The following is a 19,510-nucleotide window of genomic DNA, read 5'->3' on the forward strand; positions in this document are numbered from 1 at the left end:
ATTATCCAAAATAGCTCTTTTTCTTTTAGTGAAAGCCTGCTCTTCATTATGACAGTAATTATTAAGAGAGGCTCGGCCGAGCGTGGTGGCTCACGCCTGTAATCCCAGCACTTTGGGAGGCCAAGGCGGGCGGCCCACAAGGTCAGAAGATCGAGACCATCCTGGCTAACATGGTGAAACCCCGTCTCTACTAAAAAATACAAAAAATTAGCTGGGCGTGGTGGCAGGCGCCTGTAGTCCCAGCTACTCGGGAGGCTGAGGCAGGAGAATGGCATGAACCCAGGAGGCAGAGGTTGCATTGAGCTGAGATTGCGCCACTGCACTCCAGCCTGGGCAACAGAGCGAGACTCCATCTCAAAAAAAAAACAAAAAAACAAAAAAAAAAAGAGGCTCCAGCTCGGTGACATGGCAAAACCCTGTCTCAAAAATATAAAATTGAGGCCGGACGTGGTGGCTCACGCCTGTAATCCCAACACTTTGGGAGGCCAAGGTGGGTGGATCACCTGAAGTCTGGAGTTTGAGACCAGCCTGGCCAACATGGTGAAACCCCATCTCTATGAAAAATACAAACATTAGCCAGGCATGGTGGTACATGCCTGTAGTCCCAGCAACTCGGGAGGCTGAGGCAGGAGAATTGCCTGAACCCAAGAGGCGGAGGTTGCAGTGAACCAAGATCACGCCGCTGCACTCCAACCTGGGTGAACAGGGAGAGACTCTGTCTCAGGAAAAATAAATACATAAATAAAATAAAAAATAAAAATAGAAAGATTAGCCAGGCATGGTGGTGGGTTCCTGTAATCCCAACTACTCAGGTGGCTGAGGCAGGAGAATCTCTTGAACCCAGGTTGCAGAACCCAGGAGCTGAGATCGTGCCGCTGCACTCCAGCCTAGGCAACAGAGTAAGACTAAAAAGAAAACATTGACTGGGTGCGGTGGCTCACTCCTGTAATCCCAGCACTTCGGGAGGCCGAGGCAGGTAGATTGCCCAAGTCCAGGAGCTCAAGACCAGCCTGGGCAACATGGTGAGTGAGAGCCCGTCTCTACAAAAAATATGAAAATTAACTGGAAGTAATCTGTGGTCCCAGTTACTCAGGAGGCTGAGGCAGGAGGATCACTTGAGCCTGGGAAGTCAAGGCTGCAGTAACCCAAGATTGCACCACTGACCTCCAGCCTGGGTAACAGTAAGACCTTGTCTTAAAAAAAAAAAAAAAAAAGAGGCTGCTGCTATTTTTATATTTTTGTTTTATGTGAATTGGTCCCCAGGAGTAAAAGCTTAGTAATCTGTTCTTTCTTTTAAGACTTCTTACATAACAGCACAGAATGTTCAGTGAATCTTCATTAAAATGTCACATGCTCTAAATACAGAAATACATTGTAAGGTAGGGAGGCCATGACAGCAAGACATAAAGCTATTTAATCTGAATTGGCCGGGTGCAGTGGCTCACATCTGTAATCCCAGCACTTTGGGAGGCTGAGGCAGGCAGATCATTTGAGGTCAGGACTTTGAGACCAGCAACATGGTGAATCCCCGTCTCTACTAAAAATTAAAAAAAAAAAAAATTCTCTGGGCATGGTGGCGCACACCTGTAATCTTAGCTACTCCGGAGGCTGAGGCAGGAGAATCGCTTGAACTTGGGAGGCAGAGGTTGCAGTGAGCTGAGATCACGCCACTGCACTCCAGCCTGGGTACAGAGCAAGAGTCCGTCTCAAAAAAAAAAGTAAATAAAAATAAAAAATAAATAAATGCCTGTAACCCCAGCACTTTGGGAGGCCGAGATGGGCGGATCACGAGGTCAGGAGATCGAGACCATCCTGGCTAACACGGTGAAACCCCGTCTCTACATAAAATACAAAAAAAATTAGGTGGGCTTGGTGGTGGACACCCATAGTCCCAGCTACTCGGGAGGCTGAGGCAGGAGAATGGTGTGAACCCAGGAGGCGGAGCTTGCAGTGAGTCAAGATTGCGCCACTGCACTCTAGGCTGGGCGACAGCTTGACTCTGCCTCAAAAAAATATATAAATAAAAATAAAAAGTAAATAAATAAATATGAATTGACTTTGAAACAATATATTACGCCAAAGTTGTGATCAGACAAACCTGATCTAATGTCTTAGATGGGATGTAAAGATCCTCTAGATGTGGAACAAAGAATGTTCTTCAATCTTTTGTTAACTTTGAGCTGTTAAAAATAAGGGGAAAAGCCAGGCGTGGTGGTGCGGTGGCTCATGCCTGTAATCCCAGCAACTCAAGAGGCTGAGGTGGGAGGATCTGTTGAGCCCAGGATTTTCAGGCTGTAGTGAGTTATGATTATGCCACTGCACTGTCGCCCCTGGGTGACAGAGTGAGACCCTTATTAAAAAATAAGAGGAAGAGACATTTTACTTTTAATTTTCAGTTTGTTGACTTTTCCCTTATTTCTTCATGATGGGCTTTTTTTTTTTTTTGAGACGGTTTCACTCTGTTGGCTAGGCTGGAGTGCAGTGGCACAATCTCAGCTGACTGCATCCTTTACCTCCTGGGCTCAAACGATCCTCCCACCTCAGCCTCTCGAGTAGCTGGGACCACAGGCATGCACCACCACACTCACCTAATTTTTGTATTTTTTTGTAGAGATGTAATTTTGCCATGCTGCCCAGGCTGGTCACAAAATCCTGGGCTCAAGTGATTGCCTGCCCCCACCTCCCAGAGTGCTAAGGTTACAGGCATGAGCTACCATGCCCAGCCATGATGGAACTTTTGAAATTTCCATTTTACTTACTTGGCTTAGAGCCCTAAAGGTCTGTTTTCTGAGAACTAAAATTCTTAGTGTTTTCATTATGGCTCTTGTTTTTGTTTTTGCTTATTTAATCAGTTATTGCTATTAGAGCCTCTGTTTTTAGAAGTGCAGGTAAGTAACCTGTTGAGAATTCCTATCAGTTGTCACTTGAGACCTCTCTGACCACTGGATGACCCTTCTGTTTGAAGCACTGCGTAATTGTAAGGCTACATTTTTTGACATGGCATGAAAACACATTACAAAACTTATAGAGTATGAATAGAAAGTGAGAGCAGAGGTGACTCCAAGATTAAGAATAAAGAACATAAGAAATTATGTTCCTTGTCTCCAGGTAACTCAAGTTTGGAGGTGGGAGTTTAATAACGTTTTTTGAGGGTTTTTTTTTTTTTGGTGAAAAAATTTTAATGTAAGTGAAAGACCAAGAAGTGCACACTATTTTAAGCCACTTGTAGTGAAGTAACTGATGTTCTTTGACTATTTTTCGTAACTCTGAAATGCAAATTATTTGATAAAACTGGGTGATCTTACTTGTCATGATGAGACTCTGACAGATTTACTTAGTGTTGTGTATTAACTTTCCCAACTTGTTCTTCATTTAACAAAAAGACTTAGCCCAGTTTTAAAATGTGGATAGTTTCGATAATGAAAAAAGTTTAATCCTCCACAATGCCTCATCACTTTCCTGTTAGTGACATTACATTACAGAGATTTGAGGATAGAGGATTACAAAGCTGCTAAGCCATAGTATTGGTTTCTCATTTGGAAATTTTGAAAGAGCAAATAAATAACATAAGTGTACTACAATTAATAAGGGACAAATGGGAACTTTGTGCTACCTTATACTACCATTTTCTTCTTCCTTGTAAAATTACTCTGTACCTGAGCCTTTCTTTCTGATCTTCACAAAATGGAGGTTTTTGAAGAGATGACTTAATAAACAGATAAGCCTTTGGGTGTATAAATTATGTGACACAGTAATTCCTTAGTAACAGATGTTAGAGGATCTGCATGACTCATTTGGATTATGTTCTGACAAAAAGATAGGTAAATACAACTTTACAGGAAAATTTAGCTTAACTGTTGATATGGCTTTGGTGAGTGGGTTCTCCTCTGTCTTGGACCTCCAGTCTTTCAGGAAGATTACAGAAATGTTTCCCTAAGTAAACAGTAGCCATTTTAATTCATGTTGCCTACTGTCATTCTTTGTTATTGGTGACTTACCAAGAATCAGCAAAGTTTGGGATATTACTGAAGTGATTGTAAATACTCAGTGGATGAAGCGATTTACCTTAGTTACTGAAATGTCTAAATCATCTTACCTCTGCCTGTTCATTGTGCCAGAGTATGTATAGGCTTCAGGTATGGGAGAGACCAAGAATAAGGTTAGATCGATTACAGCAGAATTATACCCTTTTACATTTAACCAGATATAATGCCTGGGTCCTACCTTTATTAAGGATTCTAATTTAATTGTTATGGGTTGTAATGTGCTTCTAGGCAGCAAAGTTTGAGGACTTCCATGTTACATAATCTCCCCAACTGCATAACAGACTCTTGAAACAGATTATAATAATCTTACATTTCTCTCTTCAACATAAGAATGTGACTATTAGTTACTGATTCTATACTTACTAGTTAAACACACCCTAAACATAAAAGAGCCAATTATTTGGTTGCTCAAACTAAACAAATATCAAGAAAGCCATGGTAAAGTAGTTCTTTAGTAGGTATTGTAGATAGAGCCCATCAGTTTATGATAGGGCACATTCCAATAAATAAACCCATCATAAGTTGAAAATGCATTTTTTTTTTTTTTTTTTGGAGATGGAGTCTCGCTCTGTCACCCAGGCAGGAGTGCTATGGTGCGATCTCAGCTCACTGCAACCTCCGCCTCCCGGGTTCAAGTGATTCTCCTGCCTCAGCCTCCTGAGTAGCTGGGACTACAGGCATGCACCACCATGCCCAGCTAAATTTTGTATTTTTAGTAGAGATGGGGTTTCATCATGTTGGCCAGGATGGTCTCCATCTCTTGACCTCGTGATCCGCCTGCCTCAGCCTCCCAAAGTGCTGGGATTACAGGCATGAGCCACCGTGCCCAGCCAAAAATGCATTTAATACTCTGGTAAACCCATGGTAAAGTCAGAATATTGTAAGTGGAACCATCATAAGTTGGAGACTGTCTATACAAAGGAAAAAAATGGGCCGGGCACAGTGGCTCATGCTTGTAATCCCAACAGTTTGGGAGGCCGAGGCGGGCAAATCACTTGAGGTCAGGAGTTCGAGACCAGCCTGGCCAACACCATGGTGAAACCCCATTTCTACCAAAAGTATTTTTAAAAAATTAGCCAGGTGTGGCCAGGCACGGTGGCTCACGCCTGCAATCCCAGCACTTTGGGAGGCCGAGGCAGGCGGATCACAAGGTCAGGAGATCGAGACCATCCTGGCTAACACGGTGAAACCCTGTCTCTACTAAAAATACAAAAAGCCGAGCGTGGTGGTGGGCGGGCACCTGTAGTCCCAGCTACTCAGGAGGCTGAGGCAGGAGAAAGGCGTGAACCCAGGAGGTGGAGGTTGGAGTGAGCAGAGATCGCGCCACTGCACTCCAGCCTGGGCAACAGAGTGAGACTCCATCTCAAAAAAAAAAAAAATTAGCCAGGTGTGATGGTGCACACCTGTAATCCCACCTACTTGTGAGGCTGAGGCAGGAGAATCGCTTGAACTCAGGAGGCAGAGGTTGCAGTGAGCCAAGATCGTGCAACTGCACTCCAGCCTGGGTGACAGAGTGAGACTCCATCTCAAAAAAAAAATAAATGGTAGTTGTGAAGTAAAGTAGGGCTTAATCCGGAAAGGCTTCTGTAAAGAAGCATGGTCACATCTTGAAGGAAGTAAAGGACTTTTGTTGAAAAGCAGCAAGGATTCGTTAGATCGGCTTAGGTAGCTTGGGGGGACCATGACTCAACAGTAACAAAAGACCTCTACTAGAATGTAGAAAGGTGTTTATTATGTTTTGAATCTTGTATGTTTGAACCATTTATGATATATCCTAAACTGAGCTTTGGTTATGATTTGAGATTATTCGGTCCTGTTCAGACCTCCACTGAGTGTCTTTCTTCTTTGTTTATGGTAGAAGTTGGAAAACATATTTCCTCTTCAGAGAGACTTGGGGGTCTAGAATGGCAGGTTATGGTACATGTTATATTGCACATAAAGAATGTTCTGGCTGGGCATGGTGGCTCATGCCTGTAATCCCAGCACTTTGGGAGGACCACTGGAGCCCAGAAATTTGAGACCAGCCTGGGCAACATAGCCAGACCTCGTCTCTACTAACAATCATAAGGAAAAGAAAAGAATGTTTCATCTGTGTGGGCAAAGATGCAGAAAGAGAAGTGACAGCTATTCAGTGGAAGAGACCCCAGGTTCAAGAACTGGGCCAGCCTTATTAAGTTTCCAAAGACTTCAATGTTAATTATATATATATATCCACCACCCATAAATCATTTGTAATTTTTTTTTTGAGATAGGGTTTCGGTTACCCAGGCTGGAGTACAGTGGCGCAGACTTGGCTCACTACAACCTCCACTTCCCAGGCTCTAGGAATCCTCCTACCTCAGCCTCCCGAGTAGCTGGGACTACAGGCATGCACAACCACTCCCGGACAATTTTTGTATTTTTTGTAGAGATAGGATATCACTATGTCGCCCAGGCTAGTCTCAAACTCCTGGGCTCAAACAATCCACCCACCTCGGCCTGCCAAAGTGCTGGGATTACAGGCGTCAGCCACTGCACCCAGCCTATATTAATATAACTATATGTAACATTATATTAATATAATAAAATATGTATTGAATCCTATGAGGCACATGAGAAGAGTGTGGCTGAGAAAAGAAACCAGTGCAACAAAAATATTATAAAAATATATCCTTAGTCTCCAGGAGCTTATAGTTATAAGGCAGATCCACACTATTTCCTGTATGTTTTATAGCAAGGAGTAACATAAATCCTATGAGTTTAGAAGTAATAAGAAGGATTCAGATGGACAGAATTGGGAGAGCATTCTGGATTGGTGGGACAGTGTGACTTCAGTCATTCTGTTTGGGGGTTGGAATTGTTTTTAGCACCAGTGCTTTGTGACCTTGGACAGCAAAGACACAGGTACAGTTCAGAGGTATGGAAATACAGAGATGAATAAAGAGCTGTACCTAACAGTACTTGATGTTTAGAGCTTTTATATCAAAGATGGGACCAACTTTCCTATCATCCAAGCATTTATTGAGCATTACTGTTTGCTCAGCATATGTTAGGCATTACCTGAGGGATAACAAAGAAGTTTAAAGCATGTTTTCTCCCTTGAAGTATTTATAATGTCATTGAGAAGATGACTAATACATGTGAAAAAATTAGTGAGAAGTATGGTACAAAATAGATATTGTGATACTTTGTGTGGCCCAGACTCAGTGCTGTCTAGGAGTCCAGGAGAAATAAGAGGAAGATTAAATACAGTGGAATTTAAGCCAGACCCTGATGGAGCCAGATCAGGGTCTTAAATTGGGGTCCATAGATGTGCTTCAGGGAGTCTAAAATTTCCTCTAAAATGGTATGCTGCTTTGTATGAAAGCACAGTTTTAAGGGAGAGAGGTCTTAATACCTTTCATCATATTTGCAAAACCTTTTCTTCTCCCTTAAAATGTTAATACAGTATCTATATGAATAAGGAGACAGCGCTTGGGAATTTAGTACGGCATTTGTAGGGCACAATGAGTAACCTGCCAGGAGAAGCCTCCCCTCCCATAGGAAACACCTAGCACACAATTACAGAGAGATTTGGGTTAAATGATGGCCCTAGTGATAGAGAAGAAAGATTGACCTTACCTCCTCTAATGCCCTTCACTGTGCTCTAGCCTTTCAAAAATTTATGTTTGGTTTCCTAGGAAAACAATGTGCTCAAGAAGGGATAATGTATCATTCTAAATATTGTATGAGTTTGCCTGCTTGCTTTTTAACTGAGTCAGAAAATTATAAATAGACTTCAAATGTAGAACTACTTTATTTTGTAACATTCAAACTGAGCCTTTATGTAATGGCCGGATGGTACCTTAGATTTATCTTTTCTCCTCTAAGTAATTGATGGTGTGTAAGAGGTGCCATATTGTGGGACAGGGTCTTGAATTCATGTCTCGGCAAGACCGAGGGGGAAACATGCACCTTTTATGAGATAGAGGCTGATAGAGGCAATGTTTTATATCAAGAAAGGTACTGATATTTTACTTCTCTTTCATTGGCCTTATCTTTCCTCCTCCAGCTCCAGCTTTGCCTTTCTTCACCCCCTGTCCTATGCTTTGGCATACTGAAGAGCCAGTAGTCTGCATATATGATGATATTTTTCAGCACCATGTTTTTGTTTATGCTTTTCCTTCTGCCTAGAATATCTTGCTTATCTTTGATCTGCTGGTTTTGTCTTTCATTCTTTAAGATCCAACTTTGGCCAGGCACAGTGGCTTACACCTGTAATCCCAGCTCTTTGGGAGGCCAAGGTGGGTGGATCACTTGAGGTCAGGAGTTCAAAACCAGCCTGGCTGACATGGTGAAAACCCATCTTTAGTGAAAATACAAAAATTAGAAGAGTTAGCCAGGTGTGGTGGCAGGCAGCCTGGGCAACAGAGTGAGACTCCGTCTCAAAAAAAAAGAAAAAAAAAAGATCCAGTGTTGTTGTTCCCGCTTCCGTGAATCTCTCATGTTCCCAGAGTACCCTGTTTGTCTCCAATGCTATTTCTTTTTTTTGTAGAGATGGGGTCTTACCATCTTACCCAGGTGGTCTCTAATTCCTGGGCTCAAGCTTATCCTCCTGCCTGGGCCTGCAAAAGTGCTGGGATTTAAGGCATGAGACAACAATGCCCAGCCTCTGCTACTGTATTTTAAACTCTTTGAAGGTAGAGATTGTTTTATTACCAGCACCTAAAGAGCACACAGTTCCTGATAATAAGAAGCCAGGAATTAGAGAAACCCAATATGATTCCCAGATTTTTGGCTTAACTTACTGGTTTTTTTATATCATCCAAGTTAGATTGCAGGCTTTTACGAGTCTTTGCATTGCTTCTTATGAAAGATAACGATTGAGGCCAGGCATGGTGGCTCACACCTGTAATCCTAACACTTTGGTAGGCCAAAGCAGGCAGATTGCTTAAGATCAGGAATTTGAGACCAGCCTGGGCAACATGGCAAAACCCCGTCTCTACAAAAAATGTAAAAATTAGCCAGTCATGATGGTGCATGCCTGTGGTCCTAGCTACTCTGAAGGCTGAAGTAGGAGGGTTGCTTGAGCCCTGGGGGCAGAGGTTGCAGTGATCTGTGTTCTCACCACAGCACTCTAGCCTGGGCAACAGAGAGAGACCCTGTCTCAAAAAGAAAAGAAGAGAAGAGAAAAGAAAAGAACAAGAGGGGAGGGAAGGGGAAGATTGCTTATATTAGAGTAATACAGGGAGGGAGGGAGGGAAAAGAAGATTGCTCATATTAGAGTAATATCAGAAAATGTTGATGGAAGAGAAGAGATATATTTAGATATTAGAAGATATATTTAGGAATAAATACATTGAGATATATTTAGTACTTAATGATTAACTAAAAGGAGGGGAAAATGATGAGATAGATGCCAGCTAAAATATTAGGTATTGGGTAAGACAGAAATGATGTAGAGTTAGTACTTGTAGTTTATAGTCTTCAGTACGACAAGCATTCTCTTCTGGCTTGGCTGTATTGTGTGAGCTCTGCAGTTGATGGATATATAGACTTTATGTACTGCATTTGGTTGTGAGGTACTCTTTGTTAGCATTCATTATTGATGATGTTCCCAGAAATGTGTAATGGTTTTACATTATGCCTATACTAATGAAAATGTAATGAGAGTTTGAAAGAGATGAAATCCCGTAAGATTATAGCACTGACAGTCTGTTTTAGCCATGTGGGGTTTGAAGTCTGGGAAAGGAATTCATATGAGGATGGCACTAATGGCAGAGATCTTTTTGAAGGTTTTTAAAAATTATTAATTAGCATAGACTACTAGTCCCTCTCATAGAACTACTTTTTAGGACACCTTGTTTATCTCCGTGTTTGCTTTAGTCTCAACCCAATTACAGGCACCTTGCAATTATATCAGTATCTAATTTTGTAGCAGTCTTATTTAAGAATTAAAAACCCGGCCAGGTGTGGTGGCTCATGCCTGTAATCCCAGCAATTTGGGAGGCTGAGGTGGGTGGATCACTTGAGATCAGGAGTTCAAGACTAGCCTGGGCAGCATGGTGAAACCCCGTATCTACAAAAATACAATAGTTAGCCAGGCACGGTGGTGCATGCCTGTAATCCCAGCACTTTGGGAGGCTGAGGTGGGTGGATCACGAGGTCAGGAGATCAAGACCATCCTGGCTAACATGGTGAAACCCCGTCTCTACTGAAAATACAAAAAATTAGCCGGGCATGGTGGCGGGCGCCTGTAGTCCCAGCTACTCGGCGGGAGGCTGAGGCAGGAGAATGGCGTGAACCCAGGAGGTGGAGTTTACAGTGAGCCGAGATCGCGCCACTGCACTCCAGCCTGGGGGAGAGAGCGAGACTCCGTCTCAAAAAAATAACAATATTTCCACATGCCCCACGCTGCGTTTGAGATATGCGAAATTCAGACATTCAGGAGCCTCTTCACCTGATTCAAATTGTTCCACAGTTCCTGTGGGGATTGTTGAGTATCTACTAATCTCATGTTCCCAGGAAGTAGCAGAGCCCTGTTCATATTTACATGCTTTTAGTTTTTAAATTTTTGTTATTTTTTAATTTAAAAAATTTTGTTATGCTGCACAAAGCTTTATTCCATTTAGTCCAGGGCTTGGGAGAGGGCTTCAGGGTGGTTAAAAAAATACATTCTTTTAAATAAATGGAAATAGTTTTATTTTTTTAAGTCATGACCCTTATAAGAAATTTTTTTTTTTTTTTTTTTTTTGAGATGGAAGTCGTAATGCCGCCCAGGCTGGAGTGCAGTGGTGCAATCTCGGCTTACTGCAACCTCCGCTCCCCGGGTTCAAGTGATTCTCCTGCCTCAGCCTCCCGAGGAGCTGGGATTACAGGCACGTGCCACCACGCCTGGCTAACTTTTGTATTTTTTAGTAGAGGTGGGGTTTCGCCATGTTGGCCAGGCTGGTTTCAAACTCCTGACCTCAGGTGATCCACCCACCTCAGCCTCCCAAAGTGCTGGGATTACAGGCGTGAGCCACCACGCCCGACTAATTTTTTGTATTTTTAGTAGAGACGGGGTTTCACCATGTTAGCCAGGATGGTCTTGATCTCCTGACCTCGTGATCTGCCCTCCTTGGCCTCCCAAAGTGCTGGGATTACAGGCATGAGCCGCCACACCCAGCCAAAAAATTTTTATGATGCACACTTTTCTTGTTACCTTGCCCCTTAGAAATAACTCATAATGGTTTGGTGTACATTTTTCTAAACATGTGTTTTGCTTATATAAACATTTTATTATGTATAAATGTATGCAAATAAGTAGATATGTATATATGTGCATTTAGTAAATTGGATCATACCATCCATTTTCCCACAGAGTTATCGTTGTCACAAATCATGTGACCTTGTATATCTAGTTCTGGATTCTATTTTATTTAATTGGTCTAATTGCCTCTTTGTTTTTTTTTTGGAATTGAGACAAGGTCTTGCTCTGTCATCCAGGCCAGACTACAGTGGCACGATCATAGCTCAGTGCAGACTCAAACTCCTGGGCTCAAGGGATCATCCCATTTCAGCCTCTTGAGTAGATGGGACTACAGGGTGTGTGTGTGTGTGTGTGTGTGTGTGTGTAGAGATGATGTCTTACTATGTTGCTCATGCTTGTCTTCAACTCCTGGCCTCAAGCGATCCTCCTGCCTCAGCTTCCCGAAGTGCTGGGATTACAGGTGTGAACCACTGTGCCCAGCCAGGTCTAATTGCCTATTTTTAAGCTCTTACCATACTTACATAATCAGTGTGCCTTTGTAATAGGTTGAGTCAATACCTGGTAGTGTCAGCTCTCAAACTTTGTTGTTTTTCAAGATCAGCTTAATTTCCTTGGCCTTTTAAAATTGCTATATAGATTTTAGAATTAATTGGTTGTCAATTTCCATAAGAAAAAACCTGGTGGGATTTTATATTGGAGATTGTATTGAACCAAAGGGTTAATTTGGGAATAGTTGACATCTTTACAATAGTTTTCCAATCTATGAGCATGATATATACATCTCTTTAGGATATCTTTAATTTCTCTCAATAATACTTTGTAGTTTTTTATGTAGAGTTATTGTACAATATGGGCTTCCTTCCACATTGGACTTAAAAATGTACGTATTTCTTTTTTAATAGTAGTTAAATAGTTTGGATGAACCATATATATTTTTAAACTTTCCTGAGGGTATTGAAGACTGTTTGAAATCCTTCTGTATTAAAAATGATGCTAATGAAAATCCTTGCAAAATGTGTAAGCCTGAGACCTGATTACAGCTTCCGGTTAGGATCTCCATGTCTTTTCTTACTTAGATGAACCAAACCCTCCCTGTGTCTCTCTCTATCTGTGCCTCTCTCTCTCTCTTTGTCCCTCTCCGTCTCTCCCTCTCCTGAATGCATCCTCTTCTGAACCATTCCAGTGGTCCTTACCCTGAGGCTGGGGCAAGCTGTCATCCTCAAAAGCTTGGAGGCCTAGAAGCCCTCTCTCTTCCAAGCCAATGGGCCCTCCAGTTTTCCTAATTGTAAACTGCAGTATTGTAATTTTTAAAGACAGATTTTACTTTCCAGTTTTGTGTTGTCTCTGCTTAGAAGAGATGGAGGAGGAAGGAAAAGTTTGTAAATTACCTTCTTTAGCCAAGGAAGGGTATTGTTTCCAATTGTTTCACTTTCTTATTGTCCCATCCAGTTGGTATTTTAGAATAGCTCTTTGTCCTACCACCATACCACCAAAAACAACAATTAAAATGACAACACAAACAATAACAAGTTATGAACTAGCATAACTTACTGATTACTTCCTATGTACAAAGTACTAATCTAAGCACTATAAATACTATACCTCGGGCCGGGCGCGGTGGCTCACGCCTGTAATCCCAGCACTTTGGGAGGCCGAGGCAGGCGGATCACAAGGTCAAGAGATTGAGACCATCCTGGTGAATCTCCGTCTCTACTAAAAATACAAGTATTAGCTGGGCATGCTGGCGTGCGCCTGTAGTTCCAGCTACTCGGGGCTGAGGCAGGAGAATCGCTTGAACCTGGGAGACGGAGGTTGCAGTGAGCCAAGATCGCACCACTGCACTCCAGCCTGGTGACAGAGTGAGATTCCGTCTCAAAAAAAAAAAAAAAATACTATACCTCATTTTAAAAATGAACTCAGTTCCAGGTGTGGCGGCTCACACCTATAATCTCAGCACTTTGGGACGCCGAGGTGGGAGAATTGCTTGAAGCCAGGAATTTGAGACCAGCCTGGGCAACATAGAGAGACCTGTCTCTACAAAAAATAAAAAAACTTAGCTGAGTGCAGTGGCCCATGCTGTTATTCCCAGCTACTCAGGAGGCTGAGGCAAGAGAATCCCTTGGGGCCAGAAGGTTGAGGCTGCAGTGAGCTATGATCCTGCCACTGCACTTCAGCCTGTGTGACAGAGCAAGACCCCAACTCTAAAAATACAACAAAAACAATCTTATCTAGTCAGTCATCCCCATTTTATTTGTGAAGAAATTGAAGTCTAAAAGTTTAAGCAAGGTATCCAGATTCACACAGCTGGTACACAATTGGAGCTGGGATACAAGCCAGTTGTTTTTGATTGTGAATTTTGTGGTCATACTGTATTATTTTAGCCCCCTGCTTATTCCATACTCATAGAACATCCTTGATGCTTACCTGGGCCTCTGAAGTGGTTGGAGCAAGGGTTGAGGTAGAAAGTGGTTCAGTATGATGCCGACATCATGGTCGTGTGATTTATTTGTAATTCTTATTTCCTTTTTTACGGGGCTGATAGACTTTTGATTTATGTTAGATCCTTGATGTATGTAGAAAGTTTTTGGTTTTGGTTGAAGAATGAAATTATCCTACTTCAGATGAATAGCAACCATAATTGTAAAATGAAGTAGAAATTAATTTGCTTTACATATTCCATTCAGATTCCCTGTAGCTTTTACAAGTGTTGTCTAGCCTTTGTATGACAATTTCTGTACATCTCTGTGACATTCCATTCCATTGGTTCTCTTCCTGTCCTTTTATTGTGCCTTACCCTCTGGGTTGGCTTAGCTTCTTGTGCATACACCTGTCATAAAGCTTTCTGTATCATATTGAAGTTAGTTATTCATATGTCAGTCTTCACAGCTGCCTAGTAAATTCTGTAAGAATAGACCCATTCTTCCTCATAGCCCTTGTGCCTGACACAGCCCTGATAAGTAGTAGGCACACGGTGGCCTGTTATTAATAGACATGGACACAAGGCCTGTGCTGTAGGGCTTTATTGTTTTCACTCAAACTTCCTGATGAAAGAAGCAAGAGTCTCCGTGTCAGCCGGGCGTGGTGGCTCACGCCTGTAATCCCAGCATTTTGGGAGGCCGAGGCGGGCGGATCACGAGGTCAGGAGATCGAGACCATCCTGGCTAACACAGTGAAACCCCGTCTCTACTAAAAATACAAAAAATTAGCCGGGTGAGATGGTGGGCGCCTGTAGTCCCAGCTACTCGAGAAGCTGAGGCAGGAGAATGGCGTGAACCCCGGGGGGCGGAGCCTGCAGTGAGCTGAGATCGTGCTACTGCACTCCAGCCTGCGCGACAGCGAGACTCTGTCTCAAAAAAAAAAAAAAAAAAAAAAGAATCTCCGTGTCTGCAGCATCTCTCCATTCTGGCTCTGCCATCAGAGGAATTTTAAAGCAAAGCTCTGATTGTAATTTTGTACCTCAGAGATGTCAGTAACAAACCATCGCCTGTTGGATGAAGTCCATATTTCTTAGCTCTCTGTTATTCAGGTTCCTCCATGGTCCTGCCCTCACTGACCTTCTATTCGTCATGTGCACTCTGCATTAATTAAACAGGGCTCTGTCCTTATCCTCTTTTTTTTTTCTGTCTCTGTGCTTTTGCCTGCATAGTGTCTTCTGTGTACCCTTCGCCTGCCAAAATCTTACCTATTCTTCAGATGTCTGATATAAATGCTAGTCCCTCCGGGAAGCTTTCTGTGATCTCCCTGCTTTCTCTGACCTCTACCCAAAGAGGTCTTTTTCCCATCTGAACTTTTTTTCTTCTTCTTCTAAGGAAAGCAACACTGCCATATGAACTCTTAATAGCACTTGGACTATGACATAGCATTATTTGTATACCCTACTAAGTGATAAATTCCTTGAGCACAAGGTCTTGCCTTTGTTTTCTCTGCTGTTTTGCATTAATTACTGCATTGAACATACAGGGTGAGTATCCCTTATCCAAAGTGCTTGGGATCAGAAGTGTTTTGGATTTTAATTTTTTTTTTTTTGATTTTGGAATGTTTGTATATATGTGATGAGATGTCTTGGGGATGGGAAAGTCCAAACATGACATTTACTTCTTTTTGTATGCACCTTATACATATAGAGTGAAGGTAATTTTATATAATATTAATATATTAATTTATAATATAAATATATATATAATATTTTGTGTGCATGAAGCAGATTTTTGTGTTTTGCCTGCAACCCATCACATGAGGTCAAGTGTGGAATTTTCCACTTGTGATGTCATTTCAGCGCTCAAAAAGTTTCGGATTTTGGGCTAGGCACAGTGGCTCACGCCTGTAATCCCCAGCACTTTTGGGAGGCCGAGGCGAGTGGATCACTGAAGGTCAGGAGTTCCAGACCAGCCTGGCCAACATGGTGAAACCCCATCTCTACTAACAATACAAAAGTTAGCCGGGTGTGGTGGCAGGCGCCTATAATCGCAGCTACTGGGAAGGCCGAAGCAGGAGAATCGCTTGAACCTGGGAAGCGGAGGTTGCAGTGAGCCGAGATTGTGCCACTGCACTCTAGCCTGGGAGACAGAGCAAGACTCTGTCTCAAAAAAAAAAAAAAAAAAAAAAAACCCTCAGATTTTGGATCATTTCAGATTTCAGGTTTTCAGATTAGGATGCTCTCAGCCTGTATGTGAATTATACTGAATGTATATTAACTTAGGATTTTTTAGTTTCAAGGAAACTGCTCAGAAGACTGTCAAAAATTCTTTCTCTGCATTGGCCTACAAATAAATGCATTCCATTCAGAAACTAGGTTTAAACAGTGTTTCATTCCTAGAACTTCAGTTTAGGAAAGAATTTGCTTTCCAGATTGATGTTTATGTTTTAAATAGTTACCATTCTTTATTATTGACGCTTGTCCTTCGTTTCTAGGGCACTGTGTTTAGCCTTGAGTCAGAGGAGGAGGAATACCCTGGAATCACTGCAGAAGATAGCAATGACATTTACATCCTGCCCAGCGACAACTCTGGACAAGTCAGTCCCCCAGAGTCTCCAACTGTGACCACTTCCTGGCAGTCCGAGAGCTTACCTGTGTCGCTGTCAGCTAGCCAGAGTTGGCACACAGAAAGCCTGCCAGTGTCACTAGGCCCTGAGTCCTGGCAGCAGATTGCAATGGATCCTGAAGAAGTAAAAAGCTTAGACAGCAACGGAGCTGGAGAGAAGAGTGAGAACAACTCCTCTAATTCTGACATTGTGCACGTGGAGAAAGAAGAGGTGCCCGAGGGCATGGAAGAGGCTGCTGTGGCTTCTGTGGTCTTGCCAGCGCAGGAGCTGCAAGAGGCACTTCCTGAAGCCCCAGCTCCCTTGCTTCCACATATCACTGCCACCTCCCTGCTGGGGACAAGGGAACCTGACACAGAAGTGATCACAGTTGAGAAATCCAGCCCTGCTACATCTCTGTTTGTAGAACTTGATGAAGAAGAGGTGAAAGCAGCAACAACTGAACCTACTGAAGTGGAGGAGGTGGTCCCCGCACCGGAACCCACAGAAACGCTGCTGAGTGAGGAGACAAATGCAAGGGAAGAGAGCCTTGTGGAAGAGCTGTCCCCTGCCGGCGAGAAGAAGCCCGTGCCGCTGTCTGAGGGCAAGTCCAGACTGTCCCCTGCCGGCGAGATGAAGCCCATGCCGCTGCCTGAGGGCAAGTCTATACTGCTGTTTGGAGGGGCTGCTGCTGTTGCCATCCTGGCAATGGCCATCGGGGTAGCCCTGGCTCTGAGAAAGAAATAGGAGGCTTTTCAGAAGAGAAAGACAGAAGGATGTAAGGTTGGAGTTGTATTGGCTGGAATTTGAACCTCCAGCAGCTGTCTGGACATTTGTGGAACACTCTGGGATAATTGGGGACTTCTGCTCAACATGGCAGTGGCATGTTAGGCGTGTTAGGGCTTGAGGTGGGACATTCACATTCATCTGACTGTAAATCCCAAGGGCCTCGGCTCATGCTAAATTGAGAATCTTAGGGGTAAAGCACCCCCTCCAGGACCGGGTTTCTCAGCCTTGGCACTAGTGATGTTCTGACCATTCTCTGTGGTGGGGCTGTCCTGTGTGTGGTGGGCTGTTCAGCAGCACCCCTGGTCTCCACCCACTAGATGCCAGTGCACCCCCTTCCCAGAGATGACAACCGAAAATGTCTCTAGACATTGCCAAATGTCCCCCGTGAACATCCCCTATTGAGACCCGCTGCTTTAGTGGGAGAGGGTTTACTTAGGAAGAATTGGGATAGAAATTCCCAGCTGAGAGAGCTTAGCTGTGGGCTCCTCAGCTACTGACTTGTTAGCTCTTAATCCCCTTAGAATTTCATCTTTCCTGATGAGCAGGCTGGGCTCTGCACCCACTCTTTTTTTGCCCCCTGCCCCTCATCCTGGAGTGTGAGGGTGCTCGCCCGTACTCTCAGCTGCCTCTCAGGGACTGCACTGTTCCTCTTCACCCCCGGGTTCCTGCTAAGATCCCACAGGCGAGGGCTTGCTCTGGATTCAGACCTGTCAAGTCCCCGAAGCTTCCTGCAGCTCCACCTTGTAAAAATGCTGCCTTTGGGAATCTTTGAAATATGTACACAGAGAAAATAACATGAAAGAGACCTGGGGTCCCCACTTGTGAGTGCAATTGCAAGTAACTCTGGCTAGAGAAACACGTGTGTCTTGTGTCGAGGCAGGAGGATAACCCGGATGACCTTCTGAAGTCTCTTCAGCCTTTTCGCTAGTGGTCACCCACCACTATGGTTACTTGCCAGCAACATCTGTATTGCTGGATGGTCCCTGTCTATAACCCTGGGCTAGTATATTTTTTTCCAATATGGGACCTCAGTGTTACTACTGACCAGTTCTATGGGTCTCTTGCTAGGGGGTAAGGATTTTTATTCTTGGGCTTATAGAGCCAGTTAGATCATAACTCTTATGAAATAGAGAGTGTCCTAAATATCACTGAAATAAAAAGTAGGAAAAAGAAGCTTGAATTTTAAGACCGAGGCTGCTCTGCAGATTCTAGTTTGGCTTTCACAGTTCAAGAGTGGTGGCATCTTCACCTGAATTCTTCAATGCCAGGGTAATAAACCAAAATAGTCCTAATCAGTATATGCTAGTTGAGCATCGGCATAATTTTCTTTCCTCTGGCTGATCCCAGCCTTAAAGGAAGGGTAGACCTGTGTCTTTCCATGCCCGAGGGTCACGACGTCACTATGCAGGGCACACGTGGCTTGGTTTAAAAAGGTCATCTTTGATTTATCTTAGTAAATGTAATAAATTATTTTTTAGATCCTGAAATTTATAATAAAAATACTTTACCTACCCTGATCACCAAAACCTGATGTTTTAAATGTGCTTTCTTTTTGAAATTTATGTTTTCAAATAAAATCTCCCTAAAGCAATATTTAAAAATTGGTCAAAACAAGGTCTGGGAGTATGTTTGTGTGTCTTTCGAGCTTTATCCTGTAGCGCGTCTTTGTTCTGCGTTTTAGTGTCCCATTTAGGGAGTGATGTTTTAAGGGCTTTTGTGTACTTGGATTAAGTAATTAGAGGTGAGTGGGGGGAATGGGATTAGTGAGGCAACGATTTTTTTCTTCATGGGCTCTGATAGTTGCATTGGAATGTTCTGTATTCTAATTGCTATATTTATGTTTGCATAGGTGAAGAACAAACTGGTGCGTTATCTTGATTTTTAAAAAGTAATAAAATCCTTTGAGTTCCAGTATTAACACTTGCCAGCTCTGGATCCTCACACCCACTGGCTGAGCACATTCAAGCACTGATCGAAGCCAGGTTCATCTCTGAACTGCTGAAAGGAGGTGTGAGGCTTAGGAAATTGGAGCCTGTGTTGCCCACAAAAGGAAAGAATAAGGAAGAAATGTGGTATGGAAGCGGCTACTTGCTGCTTTATTTTCCCACCTGTTGGACATTCCCCCACAGTGATATGGCCAGTTGTATTTCACGGTAATGGAACTAGTGTTTTCCATTGGCTTTCTCTGGTAGCTCTTGGTCAGCTCCTGAGTTAACAGGATGTGGCAGCATCCCTGTTCTTCCTTCACTTCCTCACCCTCTGCCTCCAGCAGTGGAAGGGAACAGCCCTTATGAGGACTGCTTCCTACTGCAGCTCCTGCTTTTTGCTCATACATTTAAAAAACTGTTTCTCAAGCTTCCCCTCCTTTTGGGGGGAGGAGCTAATAGTAGGAGGCCATTCCTTCCTGCCTCCAACTTAAACCCTCTAAGTCTAAGGTGAAGGAAAG

General features: G+C 43.2%; 1 protein-coding gene across 1 annotated transcript in view; it reads left to right on the forward strand.

The window, feature by feature from the left end:
- BCL2L13 (BCL2 like 13) overlaps positions 1-18,678 on the forward strand; it is an 86,465-nt gene extending 67,787 nt beyond the window's left edge. Inside the window, 3 exon segments of the mRNA XM_058431225.1 lie at positions 16,168-16,560; positions 16,562-16,597; positions 16,600-18,678. Coding sequence (XP_058287208.1) covers positions 16,168-16,560; positions 16,562-16,597; positions 16,600-17,022 — 852 coding nt within the window. The 3' untranslated portion in view covers positions 17,023-18,678.
- The last annotated feature ends 832 nt before the right edge of the window (positions 18,679-19,510 follow it).

Source organism: Hylobates moloch, unplaced genomic scaffold, assembly GCF_009828535.3.
Source record: "Hylobates moloch isolate HMO894 unplaced genomic scaffold, HMol_V3 SCAFFOLD_19, whole genome shotgun sequence".
Taxonomy (NCBI): Eukaryota; Metazoa; Chordata; class Mammalia; order Primates; family Hylobatidae; genus Hylobates; species Hylobates moloch.